Genomic DNA, 21436 nt, shown 5'->3' on the forward strand with positions numbered 1-21436 from the left:
TAGAAAATTTTAGTAACAAAGCCAAGTTTCCATTTATACGAACAAAGACGATGCACCGGGGATAAGAAAATTATATTACGGCCTCCCCCGAGTCGCGCAGAGCTTCTCAACTCAAAGATTAATTTGTATTTATGAATAAATAAAATCGTATACCTAGAAGATATATATATTTAAGCAAATATATATTGTTGAAGTTTAGTATTCGAAGAAGATTGAATTGCATAATATAATATGGAACAATTTCAAAACTTAAACCGTTTCAATGACAGTAAGAATAATGTCCAACGATTTAAATATGTGCAAATTACAAATTATTTTTTGTTATTTTCAATAACCTTTATTAAAATGTTATTGATAATGGTAACGTAAGCATTGTCGTAGTTTTACAATGCTTATCTTGCCTTTTCAGATCCAACTAATAAATTGTAATGTCACTAAATTAGAAATATGTTAGAATGTTTTCAAATTTAATGTAGAAATAAAATTATCCTGTCAAGAAAAGAAGCAATTTATTTTTAATTGCACTACGTAAAGTTAATAAAGATTTATATTTCACGAAGGAAAAATTCTTGAATACCTCAAATTTACTTTAATTTTGTAAGTACATTTGTACAAAAAACGTCTCCCCCAAAGTCACGTTCTTTTAAATAACTAAAAGTTAACTCAGTCAAAGTACACAGAACTCTAGTTGCGATCTCAGTTAAAATTAATTTTTAATTTCTTTCTCTAACTGAGAACTAAGTCAAGTCCGCAATAATTCTTGCATTCGTTCGAGTCACGTATCATTTTTACAACCGCCTCAGCTGCTCGTCGGGCGGGCAATTGGAAAAAAAACGCGCCGTTTAATATTTCATCTGGGCCTCTCCCCCCCTCCCGTATGCCGCAATCGATATATTTTAAATTCCAATCCAAGTCAATACTCACTTCGCCTTTTACAGCACCAATCGAATGCTCTGAATATAAAGTGGTTTTTCTTTCACATTCTCAAATTTTATTTTAGAAGTGAAAAAAAGAAATCATGTGTTTTTTTTTTTCAAAATAATACAACTCTGGCTGATTTCAGCTCTGTTAAATGACAAAACTTTAAATAAAATGTAAATAAGTTCAAATTTATTTTTCTTGCTATGAACATAAATATTATTATGAATTACATTCAAATAGTTTCGATTATTTGGCCCGAGGATTGCAACATTTTTGATCAGCGGAATGTTTTGCAAAGAGGAGATAAACTTTATCCAACACTAGTGTCAGAATATTAATTTCACATTCAAATGTTGGTGTTTACGTATAAAGTTGAATTCAGTTACTTTTGTTACCCAAAATATATGTCTTTTGTGTAAATAATAATCAATACTGACTGACACAGATATAATTTTTTTCATATTTAACGCTAAGCCTGTGATGAAACAAAAACATTAACTATAACTGATGTTAGTTCGACTGAGCCTTTTATTGATTATTAACCATCAATGCTGAAAGAAAATAAAGAGTGTCACATTTTATTAGCCAACTTGATTGTACCTAAGGAAGCTATTTAATTGATTCAGTATTAATTTAAATACGATAAGTGTTAACAGTAAAATTACCGTACTCGATGTGATCTGCATTAAGCCGCATTAATGTAAGTAACTTATATCCGTGTAATCCCTGCGGACCAGCCGGCGTAGCCTGGCGTAGAGCGGCGTAGAGCAGCGTAGCGCAGCATACTGTAGCATTACTTAAACCACAACAACGGATTTTATTGAATGACGTCATTGTCGGTGTTCCAGTTACCTTAATTACATGCGCCGTTCACATTTTCCTTTCAACTTCAACGAAGACAAAACTTGTCGTACATTTTGCTATTTTTCTAATTCATGGTATTGTCGAGTATGTTAGCACATGAGCCTTTATTGCAAATTGACTCCGAGACATCATTGAATTTGCTTGTAACAAATTGACCGCACAAGCCTCTGTGCTCCTGGTAAGTTTTGGCTGTCGGCCAAACCGCTCGCACTATTGTTAAGGAACAAGTATTTGGAGAATATCATAAATGATAATAAAACTGTATTTTAAAATAATTCTCATCTTAAAATATTTATTTAAATGAGGACTTACCCTTTAAATTAAATAAAATGCCGGATAAATCGAAATTTCTACGGATTAAAAAGATCTATTATGTTGTTAAGATTTGTTATCTCCCCTTCTCTCACTTTTGTCTTTCCCCTTTTCCAAAGGAATCATAGAATGCTGCCGCCTTCTTAAATGTTATAATTATCTAATAATTTCAAAGATTAAATATAGGTAACAAGTTTCTCATATCGATAATAGTCATGATTTAAGACCAACAACATTTGAATGAAGTAAATTTGTAGCGCTCGTCAATGTACACTCGAGTTATTGCTTCGGAACGAGCGTGCCCTCTCACCTTCACCATTAATCTTTATTGTCCGACGCAGCGAGCTACAACATCAAGATATACCTCATACATGTCTGTTTACTCATAAGGATATTGATACTATTTGAAGTGAAATTTGCAATGGATAGGGACATCGTAGAACAAACAAGTATAATTGCTAGCTGAAATAGTCCAGTTACTCTCCTGCTTCGATAGGTACTGTTTAAGTGCAAGCATGAATTATGCAGCTAAGTTCAGCAACAATATGCATTCATAATCACATTAATGCTCACTAATTGCTTACTTGATAAAATATTTTTTGACAGCATAATGAATATTTGAAAAGATCGACAAATATGCCCTAGATTAACATTAACAGGACCAAAACTGCATTTGTTACAATAAATAAAATGAATGAAGTGAAGTTTAACAAAAATATTCATCACTTAAACTTTTATCGTTCCGTTTTAGTAAGTTACATGATCATAGCCAAAATAGCACCGTTAATGTAACTCGTTGTTCGGTTTCAGAAAAAGATAACCGTTAGAATTATTTTCCTTTCTGAATTTTAGAGATGTAAAACGATTGTTCTCCACAAACGAATCCAAAGATGCAAACTAGTAATTATTAATTTGCGCTGCGTCCGCGCTTCGCCGCGGGCGGCGCTGCTGTGCTGCTGCCGACCGCTCAACTGAATTTTGATTACGCTGTTAAACCAGGTGCTCGTTTCTGGATCAAATTAAAACATTAATCTACAATGTTTGCATAGTTCATAGGAATGTACATCACCACCGGGATATTCCGCTTGTCGTTTAGATTCGTTGATTTTAGAATCCACAGATATTAATTACATAATTTACATAATCTCATGATTTAGCCAAATTATAATTCTTTTAGAATTAAAAAAAAAACTGTTTATCCAAAACAATCAGACTCTTAGCTTTTTCAAAGAATTGTAGTCAGCAGAGATGGACTGAATTTATAAATCAAAATTTAAAATTGCTACACTACAAATATTCGTCGCTTCTAAAATGGTAGTGTTAAAAGTATAAAATTAAATTACTTTAGAGTTAAAAAATATGCGAACACGAATATTTCAATGTAAATTGTGGATTAAACGACTAAATTATGTCAAGTTGTCAATAACCTGATTTCTGAACTGCGTGTTTTAAAAATATGTCGAGTTACTTCACATGTTATTTTGTAATTTGAAAATACTTCATGAGTTACTGAGTACTTATTATGAAATATGTTAAAATTAATAAATTCGTGAAAAGAGAAAAATTGACGCAGAAAAGTTATGCTAGATTGAATGATTGATCTGAAAAGTACTAGGGCCTCATAGAGTAACAAGTGTTAATAGACACGTTTTATGAGACTATACTTTGCATGTTACCTTAACACTTAATTTCAATGCTATCTTGGAAGAAAATTAAGCAAAGGCTTGCCATTTTTACTCTATTCCCGTAAAAACATATAAATTTATCAATGATTGGAAATAAAAGTCTCACAAATATTCAATTGGAAGTAAACCGCATTCGATTTTCGATAATTTCATTGCTCGAATGAATTTCGGTCGCGATTAAATATTCGATGTTTCAACTAGATACGTATGCCGTATAATCGTTTGCCAACATTTCTCGATGTTTAAACAGCGTTATTTAATCGCAGAACAGATGAGTGGTGCCGAGTCGCTTTCCGTGAGCTTGCATAAAAGCAATTGCTCTGTATTACGCATCGCTGTGAACTACTAATTGGATAGCTTCGACGTTTGCACGCCATATTTGTATACGAATACCACATTAAGGGCACTGCACATTTCCAAAGAAGATTAGTGCATTTGACTACTGAAATTTATATGTATTGACTTCGTACAATCTTACTAATACGAGTATTATAAATGCGAATGTTTGGATGGATGGATGTTTGTTTGAAGGTATCTCTAGAACGGCCCAACTGATCTCGATAAAATTTGGCATGGATGTAGATCATAGGCTTATAATTTTTTTTTTAATTCTGCGTGAAAGGAGTCGAGGGCGACAGCTAGTATACTATAAGTTTGAAAGAAACTAAATTGACTTTATCAATAGTGTTAAAACCTATAACATATTTAAAATATTCTTCACGTCTGGCCACAAAAAAACTAAGTCGGAATGTTTATTTTAGATTCTTATCTGTTTGTTAATTTAGTAAAATGCTATTGTAAAAATGTTCCTCAGTAAGCTTAGTGTAGCTTTGACAAAACATGCCGATAGAGCGATCATTCCGCTGACCGTCGCCGTCACCGTTAATCTCCTCTCTTTCCATTTACTCTGACAAATAGCTTCGGATACTGCATCGCGAACAACGCTTTGACGTCACAGATTTTTTTGCATTTTCACTCTCAGCTTGGAAAGAAAACAAGGGCGGTTGTGGCTTTAGAGCGGTTTGAATATATGTGGTTAATTTATTACTATGAATATTTTTTTATATTCATTTAATTTAAAAATATATAAAAGTCAAAGTGAAATCTATAGTAGATAATAATTTGTAGAAATATATCTAAGTAAAAACCGAGAGCGTATTGTTTTTAAAATAACTAGAGATACTTTGGTCTCTCAGATTTAAAAATAAATATTCCGCTTCATGTTAAACAATTGTATTTTTTCAGTCTTTTGTAATAAAATTGAAAAGGCGGATGCTTTTAGTATCCCAAAGAAAACACGGAGGGATTTTTTAAGAGCAAGTCGCATAAAAACTAGTGCCAAGGTTAGAATTATACGTTTTAATAAATACAAAGTACATAGCTGTGTATTTACAATTGTGCGACACGTATATACGAACTTATATACAAAATTGCTAACTCTGTTTTTTTTAGAGAATTTAAGAGATGGTAGGCAAAATGCAGACGTCATACGAAAATTCAATGTAAATCACATGGCAAATAATGCCGCATAATTCTTTTTTTAAATTTTAAAGTGGCAAAGGAATAAGTGGCCACCTAAATACGTCAAAATATCGAAACGACCATAGACATCTGCAGTTGCAGATGCGTTACCTACCTTAAATCGAGCTAGAAGACACACATTATTGTTACGGGATCTAGCAATTTTAAATAACTGTTAACTATTGTATGTATATATAAACCAAATATGAAAGCATCTAAGGATATTAAGCCATATATTTTAGAGAGTTAATTACATTGTAAACGATAAAATTTAGATATCGGTTACAAAATGGCCGCGTATAGTTTGTATTACGTATTAATGAAAATAACCCCGACCAGCCGATCCCCCGGGAAACATACTCCGATGTAATTTTGAATACAACATGTAGCTTCCAATAAATTTTGCTCGTGTTGGATATGACAACAATGACTTTATAAACTTATGAAACTCTAGCATGGAATATAATTTACACAATATTATTACACTAAAATAAAAAAAGGGTTCATTTTTTGTGTAGTTACTGCCGGCGCGGAATTTTTGTTATTTTTGTAATAATACTACCAAGAAAAGTGATATGATCTTAATCTATCTTAGATATAAAATTCTCGTGTTACAATGTTAGTTACCATACTCCTCCGAAACGGGTTGACCGATTTGTATGAAATTTTATATTCATACCCAGTAGGTCTGAGAATAGGCTACTATTTATTTTTCATACCAATATAAATTTATTTTTGATAAGACAGCAAGTTATATATAAGTTACTAAACAAAATCCCCTTTTAGACATGCTAATATGTACATAATATTATATCCAAGTGCTATATTTACTAAATTTCAACTTTCGTTTCCATCTGCGTGAGATAAATGTAATATTGAATTTGTGAAATGATTACAATATTTAAAAATAATAAAACTGCAATCGCCCAATAAATGCCACAATAGCGATGTTCAATGAGCAAAGTAAAAATTACTATCAAAATAAATTCAATTCCCTTTCGAGGTTAAACGACGAGCGATTTATCTTTCAAACTGGTACATTCTCTGAAATAAAGCGCTAGCGTTTTATTTGTTTTATTAAAAAGTAACGTAAATTGAACGAATATTCTATCGGTTACCTTTTTAAAGTTTAAATCATTATTGTTAACTTTATTCAATACTTTATTATTATTATTACACAAGTTATCTTACCTTTTTGTTGAACAATTGAGAGAAACAACATATGAAGATGTTAAATTTTCTTTGCCCAAAAAAAAAACAAAAATTGGAACCCATTGATAGTACTGGCTGATTATTTATGACACACTTATTTGAACATATCGTCAAATATCTTAGTTGAATCTGCTAGAGTTTAACTATTAAATTTAATCAATGACACATTCCACTGCTGAAAGTAAATCTTTTGCCGGCGACTAAGTCCGCGCGGAGTTAAATAAAAAAAACTTAATAAGTAGCCTATATGTTCTTTCAAACTATGTTCAAAATCAATGCCAAATTTTACCGAGATCCATGAAGCCGTACTGGGGATAACTTCCGACAAACATCCATCCATCCAAACATTCGCACTCATAATATTAGTAAGATGTATATCGAATCAAGAAATATTTATTATTACCTTTAAAAGTAATATAAAAACTTGAGAGGTGTTAAGGGACACCCGGATGGAACGAAGTTCCTTTCGATTAATTAGTGAAGGAACCAATGTTTATTCTATGAATAAAAAACTTAAGTCTTCACAAGAAGTACATTTTATTTCTATGAATTTTCGTTATATATTGTCACGTCGTTGCCATGGTGAAGTAGCGCTCATTCGTCGTTAACATACTCACTATAGCAAAAAGTGTCGTGACAACTTTTCGTAAGAATTTTTTCCGTCTAGCCCCCTTTCACAACGCGCGACAAGGAACTTCGTTCCAATAATCCAATTGGAATTTGAAATTATCCTTCATATAATTTACCGGAGAGAACGTACAACAACGTATCTACAGAATGGTACCACAATACGTAGGAAGCGTACGGTCCGCAATAACGCAGGGCGATATCAAACTCGCCGTTTACCGATATTGATGATTCCAGTTCCACGCTACCGTCCGCCGAGCCATGAATCAACAGCAGCTACCACTACAATGAAAACCATCGTTGATCTACCATATAACAAGTTCTCAGTACATTGCTTGTTATTTTATTGTAAGAATTGTATACATCTCATGATAACGTCAATGGATAACATTGAAATTCTAAAATCGTTCTTTGTTTAAAAATGATAAAGCAGTTACCGTGAGAGAGTTTTAAATATAAAGGCAGTGGTACAAATGATAAATTGATAAATGAAAATTTTAAGGTTTTTTTAAACAAATTTTTAATAATAAAAAATTAAGACAAGTTTATCATGTTATTGAAAAATAAATGCAATTACTGGAAGAAAACTGAGTAGCTGCGCTTTCCAGAATAGCCGCCTGTTTTGTGCCCTAACTTGAATTTATGCTACGTCACAGTTTTTGAACATTTAATTAATAAAGTACCGCAATACGGTAAGCGAGGTAAAAAAAAATGCAACCAACAAAGTAGTTTTTAATTTTTTAAATTGGGATTATCCTATCGACTTTAAGTTGGTTAACATTTTGAAACGCTTAAGCGATATTCCATTTTATTATTTAAAGTTAAACAAAAGCGGACAAAGCAGCAGTTATAAAATTATTTTTGTATGTAGATAATAAGAGTATTTTAATAATTTAAAAACTAATTATAAGCAATTTCGTTATGTAACATCACGATTATTCATATTTGTTATTTAAAATACAACATACATCATTAGTTTCACATTTATTTCCCAAGTATCTTTTATTTTGAAGCATGTAATATATAGATTCAGTAGAATAAATTTGAAAAAAGAAACTTCACTGGAAACAAAAGAGCGGCGACTCAGGTGACATTTCGCTGCACGTTGGCTACCGTGCAAGTTATTACTATCGTTAAACACATTCCTAGAATTTAATTATCTTTGCTGTCTCCTCTTCTGATAACCACAAACACCGAAATATCACTAATTTTATATGTTATATACTAACTTTATGTATAACATACTAACTTTATGTTATTAGCTCAATTTGGTGATCAGAGAATTTCATTACTTTTGCATATCCGTGTCTTTTCTCCAATTAAATATTCCCAAAAGTTGTATGAGTTGAAGCACGGTTGAACCATACGTGCACGATTTAAGTTTGAGATATTTAAGCCGATACGAACTAATCCGTGGAAAACTTAAACCGTCGATAACTGAAAGCGAGTCACGTCGCACATTACAGCGCGTCCAAACTCGCTCCTCGAACAAAACTGCTCTTTCCACATTACGAATTTATCCCGCACGGTGGTGGGAACTCCCGGCGATGTATCGACGCGGAATGCATCCGGCACTATCGGAGGCCCATTATCATGTTGATACGCTGAACCCGTTTAATATTTCAGCCTTTGTACACGCGATTCATTTTTAAACTACGATTGTTCTCTTAATATGTTTCGAACTTTTTTTTTTAAACCGGATTGCAAAACCGTTAATAACTGCCACGCAGAGCGGTTTAATAATTACGTAACCTAATAAGTAGCCCATACTAAAGGTAGCTCGTACTAAATCTGCACTAAGGGTGGTTCTTAGTTATGATTTGTAGGCTGAATGTGATAGGCAAGAATAAAAATTATATTCTAAACTTGGGAAATTAAAAAAGACTGTCTAGTAACTTGAAAGGCAGCGGTCATCAATCTCCTGTGTTCAATTGCTACTGAAATAGCTAAGAGCCTTGAACTTCCCAGACAAAATTCAAAGAATTTCTTTTCAAATTTATGCACAGCTTAGACTAGAACTGTTAAGAAAACTAAGCCGTACGTTTATTTTAAACTTATTGAAGAACATAAACACTTTTTGTGAAGTTAAACTAAAGTGTTCTGTTTTACTTCGCACATAAAAAAGGAATATAAAAAACGGCGTGAATTAAAACTATATTATGTAAGATGAAACAGCTTTTAATTATATTAAAGTATGAGAAATGAGTAAAATATAACTGAAAAAATATTAACTAAACTATAAATTATTCACTATTGAAGTAATGAAGCTCAAATAAAATTACGATTACATTATACTTGGTTTGTTTTTATTTTAATAGATTCTTCATAATCAATTATAACAACGGTTTACTTCAACTATAAAATATGACAGTACTGCAAAAAAAGACATGCAGTTTTTGTTTCATGTTACAACTATAAGTACACGTTTTATTTGTCCTCTTGCATCCGGCAGCAATGACGCTGGGAAGTTTCCTGTTCCTCACTAACCAAAGTTGACATAACGTTTTGCAATATTTCACAATTTGTATGAGAAAAGGCTATCTGTGAACGTGAAACACTTCAAAGTTACCAACGCTCGTTGAAAAGGTTTTAAATTTGAAATACTTTTAAACGTGCTAGTACGAGTAGTACTTAGATGTCAAAATTGGATTTTTAAATCTGTTTAAGAAGTAGCATTATAAAGTCGCTCTATTTATTAAATGGCGCTTCAATTCGTTAAAGATTTTTAATTTATTCCGTAAGACATCTCAAGAGATTTGTTCCTGTTAGTATTTTTTTTTTATCAAATAATACAAATAAATAAAAATTATCTCACTTCCAGGTAAATGTGAACGTGATCACAATGGTACATTGTTGACAAGTGATCTTAAAGAATTCATTGCGTTTCCTCTGGGTGACCTATTGAGTTTGGCACCCAGCGGCAGAAAATGGCAAGAAACTGCAGAAAGTGGCAACGCGACTTTTATGTTCAGAGGATTAGACTGGTGCTGTAAAAGTAGCAGGGGTTATTAACTTGAATTTGGAATTTAAAATATATCGATTGCGGCATGCGGGGGGCGAGGGGAGAGGCCCAGATGAAATATTAAACGACGTGTTTTTTTCCAATTGCCCGCCCGACGAGCAGCTGAGGCGGTTGTAAAAATGATACGTGACTCGAACGAATGAAGTTCCACCAAGTGAGTACACGTGGCTAAGGAGTAAGTAATTAAAAAACAATATAAACGGCAACTTTGAATCGAACATGATATTAATTTTTACTTGTATTTGAATATAAGCAAGTTTTATTGAATGGCAATTTGATGTCATGTTTACGTAAACTTAGTATTCTATTATCTCAGTTTTCTGTGACTTGTATTAATGTCCATTAATAGCAAAATTGTCCAATGGAATGTGTTACCATAATTATTTACATTTAAATGTTGGTAACTAAAATAAAATCTGCATTACATCGTATTATCACGCTCGGCCATGGCTCTGATGGCACAAAATTGATCATATTTCGTTATAAATGCATTACAAGCAGACATTACTGGATCCACTGCGCGGCGGCGGCGGCGGCGGCGAGGATTGCGGTGTCCATTTATAAAGGCAATCCGATTACACTGGCTTCATGCGTATGAAATTCTTTGCTTTACAATTGTTTAATTATGTCACAGTAGAAATAATTTTGTATCTATTATATGTAATTTTATTACATATACAATTCAGTTTCAGAAATATAATATAGTTTTCGAACTATCAACTCATCACACATTTATTATCGGTAGTTATTCTTACGGAATAATGAAATGAAACCGTCATCTGAATCATTAATATGATATAAATTTCACCAGCGATCTTTTACACGATCCATTGCGAATGTTCATTTCTTGTTTATTTCTTTTTTCCAAGTCACTTTTATTCCACACTTTAGTGTCTCCCTCAAACCAGCCACTCTCTTCCCTTGCGTCCGAATTTACGAATTATACGGGTTTTTAGTTTTAAGCCCTAATGCTAAAGCCGTATAGTTCATTTTACTTTAATCGTTGAATTTCCTGAAAAGTTTTTGCTTTTCATTGCGACGGCGGAATATGATGCAGAAATGTAAAATGTAAGGACAACTGAGTGGAGAGGGAAGCGCAAATGTGTAGCGCGGACTTGTCTTTGTCTTCGCCGTCAAATAATTTTTTTTTCTCTCCGCATAGTGCTCTTTTTAGGATTTGCAGCAGGATATTCTGTTTTGTGCTGCAAATATTGTTGCGCTTTTCATATCTTTTTAACATGAGGTTTATATGATTTATTAAGTTAGTAGTTGCTTATTTCTTATTCTACCAAATGCTTGCTATAGTTTTAGCTCCATTTAATTACCAATTTGTGCGTAATCTTGTTAACTTTTTAAATAGGACTAAAATTTTTGTATTATGGTTGAAATCATTAATCCACGTCACTTGATGTCAACTCAAATTTTTTAATAGTTAAAATTTAATTAATTAGTTAGCATTAGTATTTTCATATTTATATGCAGCGCAATAGAAATTAATCTAGGAGTTACAAAATTAGCTTTCGGGAGAGTTTAATATAATTTTCTCCAATGCAACATAGTCTTTGTTAGTTTGACTGGAAACTTGGCTTTGTTTCGAAGATTTTGTCTACAAACAAGCTAAACGAAGTTTGTGATATGGTAAACTTGTGCAATAAATGCTCCGCGCTGATAACAAACATTTCAAGAGCGGAGAATATACATTCCGGTATACGAGTACTTAGACAAATCCTGTTCACGATTTCGTAAAAAGGATAAAAAAAGAACAAAAGGTTTTGCTTCGATTTATGCTAAATGTATTTGAAACTAAAATTTGAACTGAAAACAATGTTTAAAATTCACTTGTCCTTTGTTTTAGAAATATTTCAGAACTGATTCTGTAATTTACATTGTAGCATGTATATGTAGGTACATTACAGAACACCATTATATTTCTGTATCGCAACAATTCAAGCAAGTGCCAGAGCGTATTGTTCCTCAGGGATGAACGTATCGGCCACGCAAGACGCACGGCGACTGTCCGCCAGAGATTTACGGTTCAAACTGTACTTACAGCTTATAGGTTAGTTTATGTTCCCTAGAGCCTTGCACGACAGTAATTGTACACAATAGTATCAATCAAGCACATAGTAACACATATTTCCCCATTATTCCAAAGTTGTGCTCATACTTTGATATCCAATAATGTTAAATTAGTTTTTACATACCCATGCCTCGTGCCAACATCAAACCAACAGATCAAATGACAACAAAATCCAATAATTCACAAAATTTAAACGCCACATAAAATATTCATTTGAGAGTGTGTAGTCCCACTAGGGTTGACGTGAGATAAACAGTAAATATTTCGGTGGACTGCATCAAAGTGGACGATAAGCCTGGGATCCAATATCGGCGGGCAAACAAAGGTTTACAAGAGTTTAGGCCACGCCCACATCCACGCCGCTCGCTGCATATTCATCGCCGCCGAGAGTCAGCACTGTAGCCTGAAAATGTGCACGAAAAACTGATTGTATAAATATAGATAAATTCATTCATCAGATAATTTTTCGTATATATAATTTATTACTAATACATTATATATGTTCGTGAAAAAAGATAATTATGTCTAAGTAGAACTTCACACAAATTGAGATCTATCTTCAATATTCATAATACTCTATTTTCAAATTTAGGTGTCCAATAATGTACTAAGTGTTGTCTCCAATAACTTTATTTTTACCCGTCATATGTCCTCATATAGTCGTAGTTCTTTTTTTCGTAAATTATACACATTGATGTGATGGAAAACGTTATTTGTCTTTATTGTTCAAACAGTGAACGAACATCTCAACATGGTCATTCATCTCGGTGAATATTGGTTACTTTTAAAGTTAGAGAAAAATCAAAATGCTTGGCTGAAATTAATTGGCTCCTAGTCTATATCGTACGCGTCACTTACCGGTGGCCGGCGAGCGAGCTGTGTCCCAAACATTTTCACCTCGCTTTAAATTTACATAACACCTTCACAAGCTCAGCTATAAAATGCTCTGGAACTATCAAAATTTAATTCGAATCATAGCATATGACAGTGATAGCAGTTACAGGTAACCTTGTTGTGTATTATTATAATAAAAGTTCTGTTTTGTTAAATTCATGCTCAATAATACTTTTATTTTGATAAATTATTAGTTATAAATGTTATACAAATATTTGTATTTGATAATCCAATCCTTCGCCGCGTTCACTCTTCAGTTTAATGTTAGCGAAAGTGGTTCCAACGCCGCCTGCTGTTACTGTCGCCTTTGCTTTTGAGTTGAGGGAATCTATGGCTGTTATACCCTGGAATATAAACATTTGATCTATTATCTATATATAAAAGAAAGTCGTGTTAGTTATACTATTTATAACTCAAGATCGGTCGAACTGATTTTGCTGAATATTGATGGGGAGGTAGCTTAGAACTAGGAGACGGACAAAGGAACTTTTTTATCCTGTGTGCATTTCTTTATTCCGCGCGGACGGAGTCGCGGGTAAAAGCTAGTTTGATAATAAACTTTACATACACTTCTAAAACTCAGCCAGCGAAATGGAAGCAGTCCTAACGAGCTGACTTCTGAAAATCTCAGCATACAATAAACGTGACACAGCTTGCATTGAGGGTTGACTCTATTGCAAAATACTACAATTAGCAACCGTCCGAGTGTGTCAAGATTTAACAACAGGCAACCAATATGATTCTTTCTACTCATTTAAAAATAGTAAACACATTAGACATCTGTTGATTTGTTACATTACGAATACAATTACAAACATACGTACGTATAACATACCTTTATAACTTTAGGGCTAGTTTCATTGGTGTAAAATACATTTTTCACTCGGACCTTGAATGGTATGGCGGACATTTTTACATTACTGACGTATGCCAACTGTCCGTTCACGCTCGTACCTATATTGAGATGATCAGTGGTTACACATCCAAGGAAAATTACACAGAACACTAAAACAGACACTGATAAAGGCGACATTTTGAACACTATTTTGAGCATCAATCAATAAACGTCTTATTAATAGCGTAGCCGCGTGCAAATATGTAGGAATCACTGTATTTTATACTAGAGCAAAGTTAGAATTATCAGCGAGTGGTTCTGTGAATCATATCTGTTTTTGATCTTATCATGACAACGCAATATCTATTGTCAATGGTATTTCTCAAAACGGATACATTCCAAGTAATCTCAGATAAAATCATTTGAATGAGTATGTGATGAAAACCTTCGTTCTTTTAAATGATTAAAAAAGAAACTCTTTTTGAAAAAGAAAGCAGGATATGGAAATAATGTTACTCTTTTAAAATGCAAAATCATATAAGATAATTAACGGCAATTCCTTTATTTCTATTGTGTAATTGCTTAAACTACGTAAAAATGCTGAACTAATAAGTTGATTTTTATATCATAAGTTGGCAAACGAGCAAGCGGTCACCTGAGTCCGCTTGCTCGTTTGCCGGGAGCGACCGCTGCCCATAGACATCTGCAATTGCAGATGCGTTGCCTACCTTTAATCGACAGAAAGAGAATATATCCTCCACCTATGCGTCAGCTCTTAGGACAAATCACTTCCCCTTCCCATTCTTTCCTTCTAAGAAAAATGTGTTCAGACTGAAGTTATAAATTAGCTCGTTGTACCTTTTTCCTAAAAAAAAGCCTTTTAAAAATTGATGTCGTTTTTCGTATTTCTTTAGCCTTATAGTAAATAATCATTAAGTAAGAAATAAGCTTTTAATTAATACGAATAAATACAGTTTACTCGAGTTCATTGAATGATAAGGGGTAATTACTTTTTAGTTATGACAGACCATTTCTTACGAACTAAATTTTATAACTAAGTACTACGAATTGTGTAGTATTCTTAAAGTTTTAAAAGAATTCAAAATCAATCAAGGTTCATCACACTGCAAAGTTTTGCTACAGTTCTGGTTAAAGTTTAGATACACATGCAGCTCCCGTAATTGGGGAGCGTCGGAACAAAAATCAATAAATCACATTATGACTTTTTTTATGATGTTAATTGGTTGAGAACTATGAAGTTGGTAAAATTTACTGATGCTACTTTACGAAAAATGTACTGTAGAAGATAATAACCTTACCAATACTAAGAACGCTGAATCAAATAAAAAAAAAAATAAAAGAGGTAACGCTATTATCCATAAAATATGGGGACGTAAAATATTGCCGTGAGAAATTGTTTGGTGCTCTCTAACGGCTATGAAATATATTCAGAAGTAAATAGTCCGCACCACAAAGAGATACTCTGTGAGATGGATACAGTGTACAGTGCGCCACGCAGCGCGGTCATTACTTTTGTTTTACGACGCGATAACGTGTCAGCAGTTTATAACAAAACTTTTAGTGACGCTATACATCGTTTTAATAATGAATTGTGAACGAAACTTTGCAATGTATCCACGACAACTTTCGTAATGAAATTTTATTAACCATATATATATATATATATACATATATATATATATATATATATATATATATATATATATATATATATATATATATATATATATATATATATGTTATGGTGTTACCAAAACCTGTAGATACAGTTCCTTAGGAACTTATCAAGATCGGCTAAAATAATTTATTACTTAATATATTATGTAAAATTTTAATACCGCTTGGAAATTTACCGACTAGATTTCTACTCTTATGAAAATTTAAATTTAAAAATTACAGTAACATTTGTTAGTATTTAGTTCGATAGAGTTTTAAATGAAGAAAGAAGTTTTCGCAATAGAGAAAGAAGTTTAATCAAGGTAAATCTTAAAAAGGTTGTTTTTTTCCAAGGCGGCCAAGTGGCCCGCGATGAATTATAACGTTATCATATAAATAAGGATTTAAGAGGGCATCAGAACAAATTCCCGCGAGACACCGCCAGAGCTTACAGTATTATTTTACGTGCAATTTGTTTGTTTTTATTGCGTTCGTAAGCCTGAGCTCCGCCAGCATTAATATTAGAACGCTACGGTGCCTGTGAAATTCGATATTTTTCATTTCTCTCCGCACTTTTTGCTATTGAGTGTACTAAGATTGCTCAGCAAGTTCCCTCGGCCACTTCTCACGATTTCTTTTTTCTTCCTGTCATTGATATTTAATAATCTTCATAAAATTCTGTATTTTAAATAGAAATAAAAACTGCGTAGTAATAAATGAAACATTATAAATATCAAATTCGAATTCGGTAGTAACAATAAAATGTGCGTAATGTAACTTCCGAAATAACAAAAACCTACTTATTTCGTCGTTATCAACCATTTAATATGACATTTGATTGTAATGTACTCAGAAAGGGTGTAGACAGGAGGGGTTAATAACAAAAACATGGGGTAATCGCACCAACTTTAGCTCTTTTCGGCAGCGCGAAGTGAAGTTACGCATAATTAAATAGTGATTAGGGCATTCCGGATGTGTTCACACTGAGCTGCTTCACGTATTTCTTTAAGGAAACAAATATTTTAGTATTATCCTATAAAATAATACAACTAAGATTCATAAGCGGTCTATAAATGATTTATAGGACAAAGGTAATGTCACAGTTTATTTTTGCATAAGAGTATTTACGTTTGTATTTAAAAACAGGTCCAATAAGTTCGCGGTCTCAATATCTGGTGAGTTTCCGATTACTTTTGGTCTTTTAAGTCAAATTTCATTTCAGAACTGTTGAAATAAAAAAATGTGAGCCGTCATGGGACGCCTGGCAGATGTGAAACATCGTGTGTGTACAAGTAATATGCATAAAATATTACATATTATAATTAAATAAATAAATAAATAAATAAATAGTAAAAATAATAATGATAATGATAATAATGATGATAATAATAATAATAATATATAGGTATACATATGTATATCTTAGTGTGCCGTACACGACGGGTTCGGGTCCCGCGGCACAACCTGCCTTAAACTACGTATCACAAGGCCTGGCGTAAATATGGTAAATATATGAACTGGCACTCACCTACTCGATGCCCCGTTCACCGCCTGCAGGTGCCTGGTCACTCTGTCGGTGTCAGTCGAGTCAAATAAGTCCCAGTCATACAGTCTAAAGGCGCCAGCAATGCTGCACTCCTGATGCACCAGATGCACCGCTTCCCGTAAGCGCCCTATAGACGCGTCCTTTATAGAACCGAACGCGGAACCGTTAACTTAGCGACCCTGTACGCTAAATATAAGACACGTCCGATGAACTATCCAACTGCCGACCACTTTTTATGCTGACTCGATGCGCTCTGTCGACTCACTCCTTCCCCGCACAAGCCCCCCGCAGGCCCCGTGCCCGTCCGTAGCGGAGAGGGATTTGCAACTACCCGCTTGTGCGGGAGAATAAAAATGTGTCGACCTACCTTCTCTAACAATTAAAACCGCCAAATTCAAAAGTAGCGAACTACAGTGCAACTGTACCGAACAGTCCCCCGCCCCAGCCAGACGATATCTGGCTGCGTCTAAAACCGAAATTAGAAACCCAAAATTAAACAAGCTTGGGGAGAGTTGCCACTGCTCGCTTTATCACCAAGTGGCCAAATAAAATCCATGTAACTATCCAATTCGCTTTACCCGTTCCGCGAATAAATCCGTAATCCGTACCCGGTCGATCCGCGACCGTAAATGTTCCACCGACCGTATTTAAACAATGCATCCCTATGAACCCGAGTCCAAAACCGCGCACGTGGTTACCTATTTACTCCGAAGAGAACCGACGCGAACCTGAGCGGTGGACAGCGAAACCGTACTAAGCGATGAGATGCATTGCGATGGAAAGTGGAACGAATTATCGTTCCTGCGAAGATTTATTTATATGCGGTGTGGAGGAAAAGCGATCCTGATCACTTACCACCTGATGATCCGATCGATGCGGTTGGCGAAGCTCCAACCGAGGCCAGTCCATGAAGTGAAGTGGCGAGCGAGCGCCGGCCGCACCAGGCTCCCTTGCCGCAGCTTGAGGGGCGCTACAAGAGTCACGCGGCCCCCCGCCCGTGCTCGCTGATGAACCATGAACACGTTGCCATCCGTGGTATGCCCTAAGCCGTGGTGGAGACCTAACATCACGGCGACCTGATGTCCGCTGCATAGCTCCAGACCAATGTTCCTCCGTATTTTTATTATGAACAGGGGAAGTTACATGCCCCTGAATGGTTGGCGAGTGCGAGCCGTTGCGGTTTCCACACAGCAGGAGATGATGCCTACCTCCACACTGACCGCACGCACGAGTGGACTGGCAGTGCGAGACAGGGTGGTTCCCCAAGCAGCAATAACACCAAAACCGTTGGCGAGCAATACCGCGTCGAGCTTGCCAACGTAGTTCCCGGAACTTGGGGCAACCCGTAACACCGTGTCCTGTATCCCGACAATAACTGCAGTGAACGTCCTGTGCCTGTCGTATCGCTGCGTAAAAAATCCGTGGCCTATTACGCGCCCAAACCGGTGGACGGTGTTCGTTACCCGTGGGCCTCGCTCTAGGAGCAACTACGGGAGGCCCCGAAGGGGGAGGGGGGACATTCTCCGATCGACGACACTCATCCTCCAGGAATAAAATTAGGTTGTCAAAGCTGGGAAGATGAGTGGCGGAGTCCCCGCCGTATTCCAGTTCAAATCTATGTTGTAAATCGTAAGGTAATTTGGAAAGAATTATATGTAATAATAAAAACGACCACGTGGACACAGGTAAATCCAAACCCTTGAGACCGTTGACCGCTATTAACAACGGGTTAAGAAGCCGTGTGCGCAACGACTGCGTAACCGAAATCCTAGGTAGGCCTAAAATAGCAGCAACATGACTATCCGCTAATCGCCGAACATTCTGATACCTACGATTGAGTAAGTCCCGGGCGATATCATAATTACCGTCAACAAGACCTAAATGTTGGACAAGGCCCTTGGCCTCTCCCTTTAACGACGCCAACAAATAGGCAAGCTTCTGAGCAGGGGTCAAATCCCTACGACTGTGAACAATGCTTTCAAATAAATTATTAAATGCGACCCACTGATCCAAGTCACCGTTAAATTGTGGCAAATCGAGCAGCGGCAATCTACTCATGAGCGCTGGTGACGCCTCCGACTCCGCAGCAACGCGAGCGTCAGCAGCGCTTGACCCCTTAAGGCAACCAACAGCCTGAATAATTTGATCAGCCAGGTCGTCGGCCTGATCAATGTCAGCATTAATCTTCGCCATGGCATCCGCTTCTAAACCTAACTCTAGAATGCCACGGTACGCCGCATATAGATCCGCCATTTGATCGTCTAAAACCTGGTATCTAGCCATAAGGGCCTGCGCACGGTCCGGCCTAGAAATATTCAAAACCGCTGAGCCGAGCCATCTCAGCACGCCTGATATCCTAGCGGTATATTTGCCGGCCATAATTAATAAAGTTCAAAATTTTATTAATAAATAAAATTGAAGGTAGAAAATTATCGACGCTTCCAGAAACTGCTTACTACAAATAGTCGATAAAGAAAAATCTAAATGGTGGGTAGATAATTCTCGCCTTAACCAAATGTATGAAACCCGTTACAAAGAATTACATAATAAAAAAAAACAAAACAAAAAAAAAAAAAAAACAACCGTAATGAAAACCGACCAACTTAAATTATCGACGGTAACATAAAAACTACCAAACGAAAAAAAATACTAAATTAAATTATTAACCGTAATATAAAAAAAACAAATTAAAAAATCACCAAATTATATTATGCACCGTAACATAAACTACAAAAAAACCGTTACGTAAAAAAGCCCTAATTTAAATATACTAGAAAAACCCGTGAAATTACTCAAATATAAAACTATTATGAAAGTACCCTAAATGAAATAATCTAAACTATACGAAATCAATAAACGGAACCCTAAAAGCCGCCGTATAATTAAATATTACGTAGCAATCGTACAATTAAAAATTTAACGTAAACGACCCGATTAAAAACCTAATATTGTACGACGTAATATGTTATAATATTCTGTATTCCGTTGTATTCCGTTATATTCCGTTATATTCCGCGCGAGAAGGACGTTACAATATTTCGCCAAGCAATGCAAATACGTACCCGAAAAACACGTAACCCGAATATAACCACGCGGTTATAACCTACGTGTTAACCTAACCACGCTCTGCTACCATCGTATTGTGCCGTACACGACGGGTTCGGGTCCCGCGGCACAACCTGCCTTAAACTACGTATCACAAGGCCTGGCGTAAATATTGTAGTTATATGAAGTGGCACTCACCTACTCGATGCCCCGTTCACCGCCAGCAGGTGCCTGGTCACTCTGTCGGTGTCAGTCGAGTCAAATAAGTCCCAGTCATACAGTCTAAAGGCGCCAGCAATGCTGCACTCCTGATGCACCCGATGCACCGCTTCCCGTAAGCGCCCTATAGACGCGTCCTTTATCGAACCGAACGCGGAACCGTTAACTTAGCGACCCTGTACGCTAAATATAAGACACGTCCGATGAACTATCCAACTGCCGACCACTTTTTATGCTGACTCGATGCGCTCTGTCGACTCACTCCTTCCCCGCACAAGCCCCCCGCAGGCCCCGCGCCCGTCCGTAGCGGAGAGGGATTTCCAACTACCCGCTTGTGCGGGAGAATAAAAATGTGTCGACCTACCTTCTCTAACAATTAAAACCGCCAAATTCAAAAGTAGCGAACTACAGTGCAACTGTACCGAACACTTAGTATAGCTTGGCGACCCGTCGCCACGGCAAGCGTCGCCACGCCAACAATTCGGTTTACAAGTGATCCAATAGATGTTTCACATCAATAAACCACATTAATAACCGAAAAATAAAACAGGTCTTTACAGTGATACAATGAGAACACTTACTTTAAGAGATGAAAATTACGAGCATGAGTTTACGGTTTCATATTAACACGAGAAATAACAGGCATATGTAGCACCAACACAATACGATATGTTATTTATATTTTTAAAATAGAAACACTTAAATTCTGTAAAATACAAACAACATATTAATCACACGTTTTAACATTTATTAGTAATCTTCCAAGGTTCTATCTATAAATGGATACAAAATCGCAACAAAATAAAATGTTTGTATTCCCGTGAGTATCGACTAAACACCGTAATAGGTTCGCAGCGAAGGGCCAATGAAGTGCTCTACGGTTAGCCGAGCGCACTCGGCGGAAGGGCCCTCCACTCGAGACCAACATCGCCCAATAATAGCAATCGCCCGAAATAATCAAGTCAAATCTAAGCCG

At 35.6% G+C, this 21436-nt stretch overlaps 1 protein-coding gene across 1 annotated transcript; it reads right to left on the minus strand.

Moving 5' to 3' along the window:
• Positions 1-13303: 13303 nt before the first annotated feature.
• Positions 13304-14281, minus strand: LOC106710974. Its single transcript, XM_045678451.1, has 2 exons — positions 13974-14281; positions 13304-13482 (listed from the first exon to the last, which is right to left on the minus strand). Exons 1-2 carry the CDS (start codon positions 14190-14192, stop codon positions 13342-13344), a joined length of 360 nt encoding a protein of 119 aa, XP_045534407.1. The 5' UTR covers positions 14193-14281; the 3' UTR covers positions 13304-13341.
• Between the last annotated feature and the right edge of the window lie 7155 nt (positions 14282-21436).

This window comes from Papilio machaon, chromosome 6 (assembly GCF_912999745.1).
Source record: "Papilio machaon chromosome 6, ilPapMach1.1, whole genome shotgun sequence".
Classification (NCBI taxonomy): Eukaryota; Metazoa; Arthropoda; class Insecta; order Lepidoptera; family Papilionidae; genus Papilio; species Papilio machaon.

What these genes read in the sequence shown, in the direction of transcription:
- LOC106710974 (XM_045678451.1), bottom strand. Translation starts at nt 14,192, where the DNA reads ATGCTCAAAATAGTGTTCAAAATGTCGCCTTTATCAGTGTCTGTTTTA. An exon ending in CTAGCCCTAAAGTTATAAAG is followed by an intron (nt 13,483 to 13,973) that starts GTATGTTATACG and finishes TTTATATTCCAG; the next exon opens with GGTATAACAGCCATAGATTC.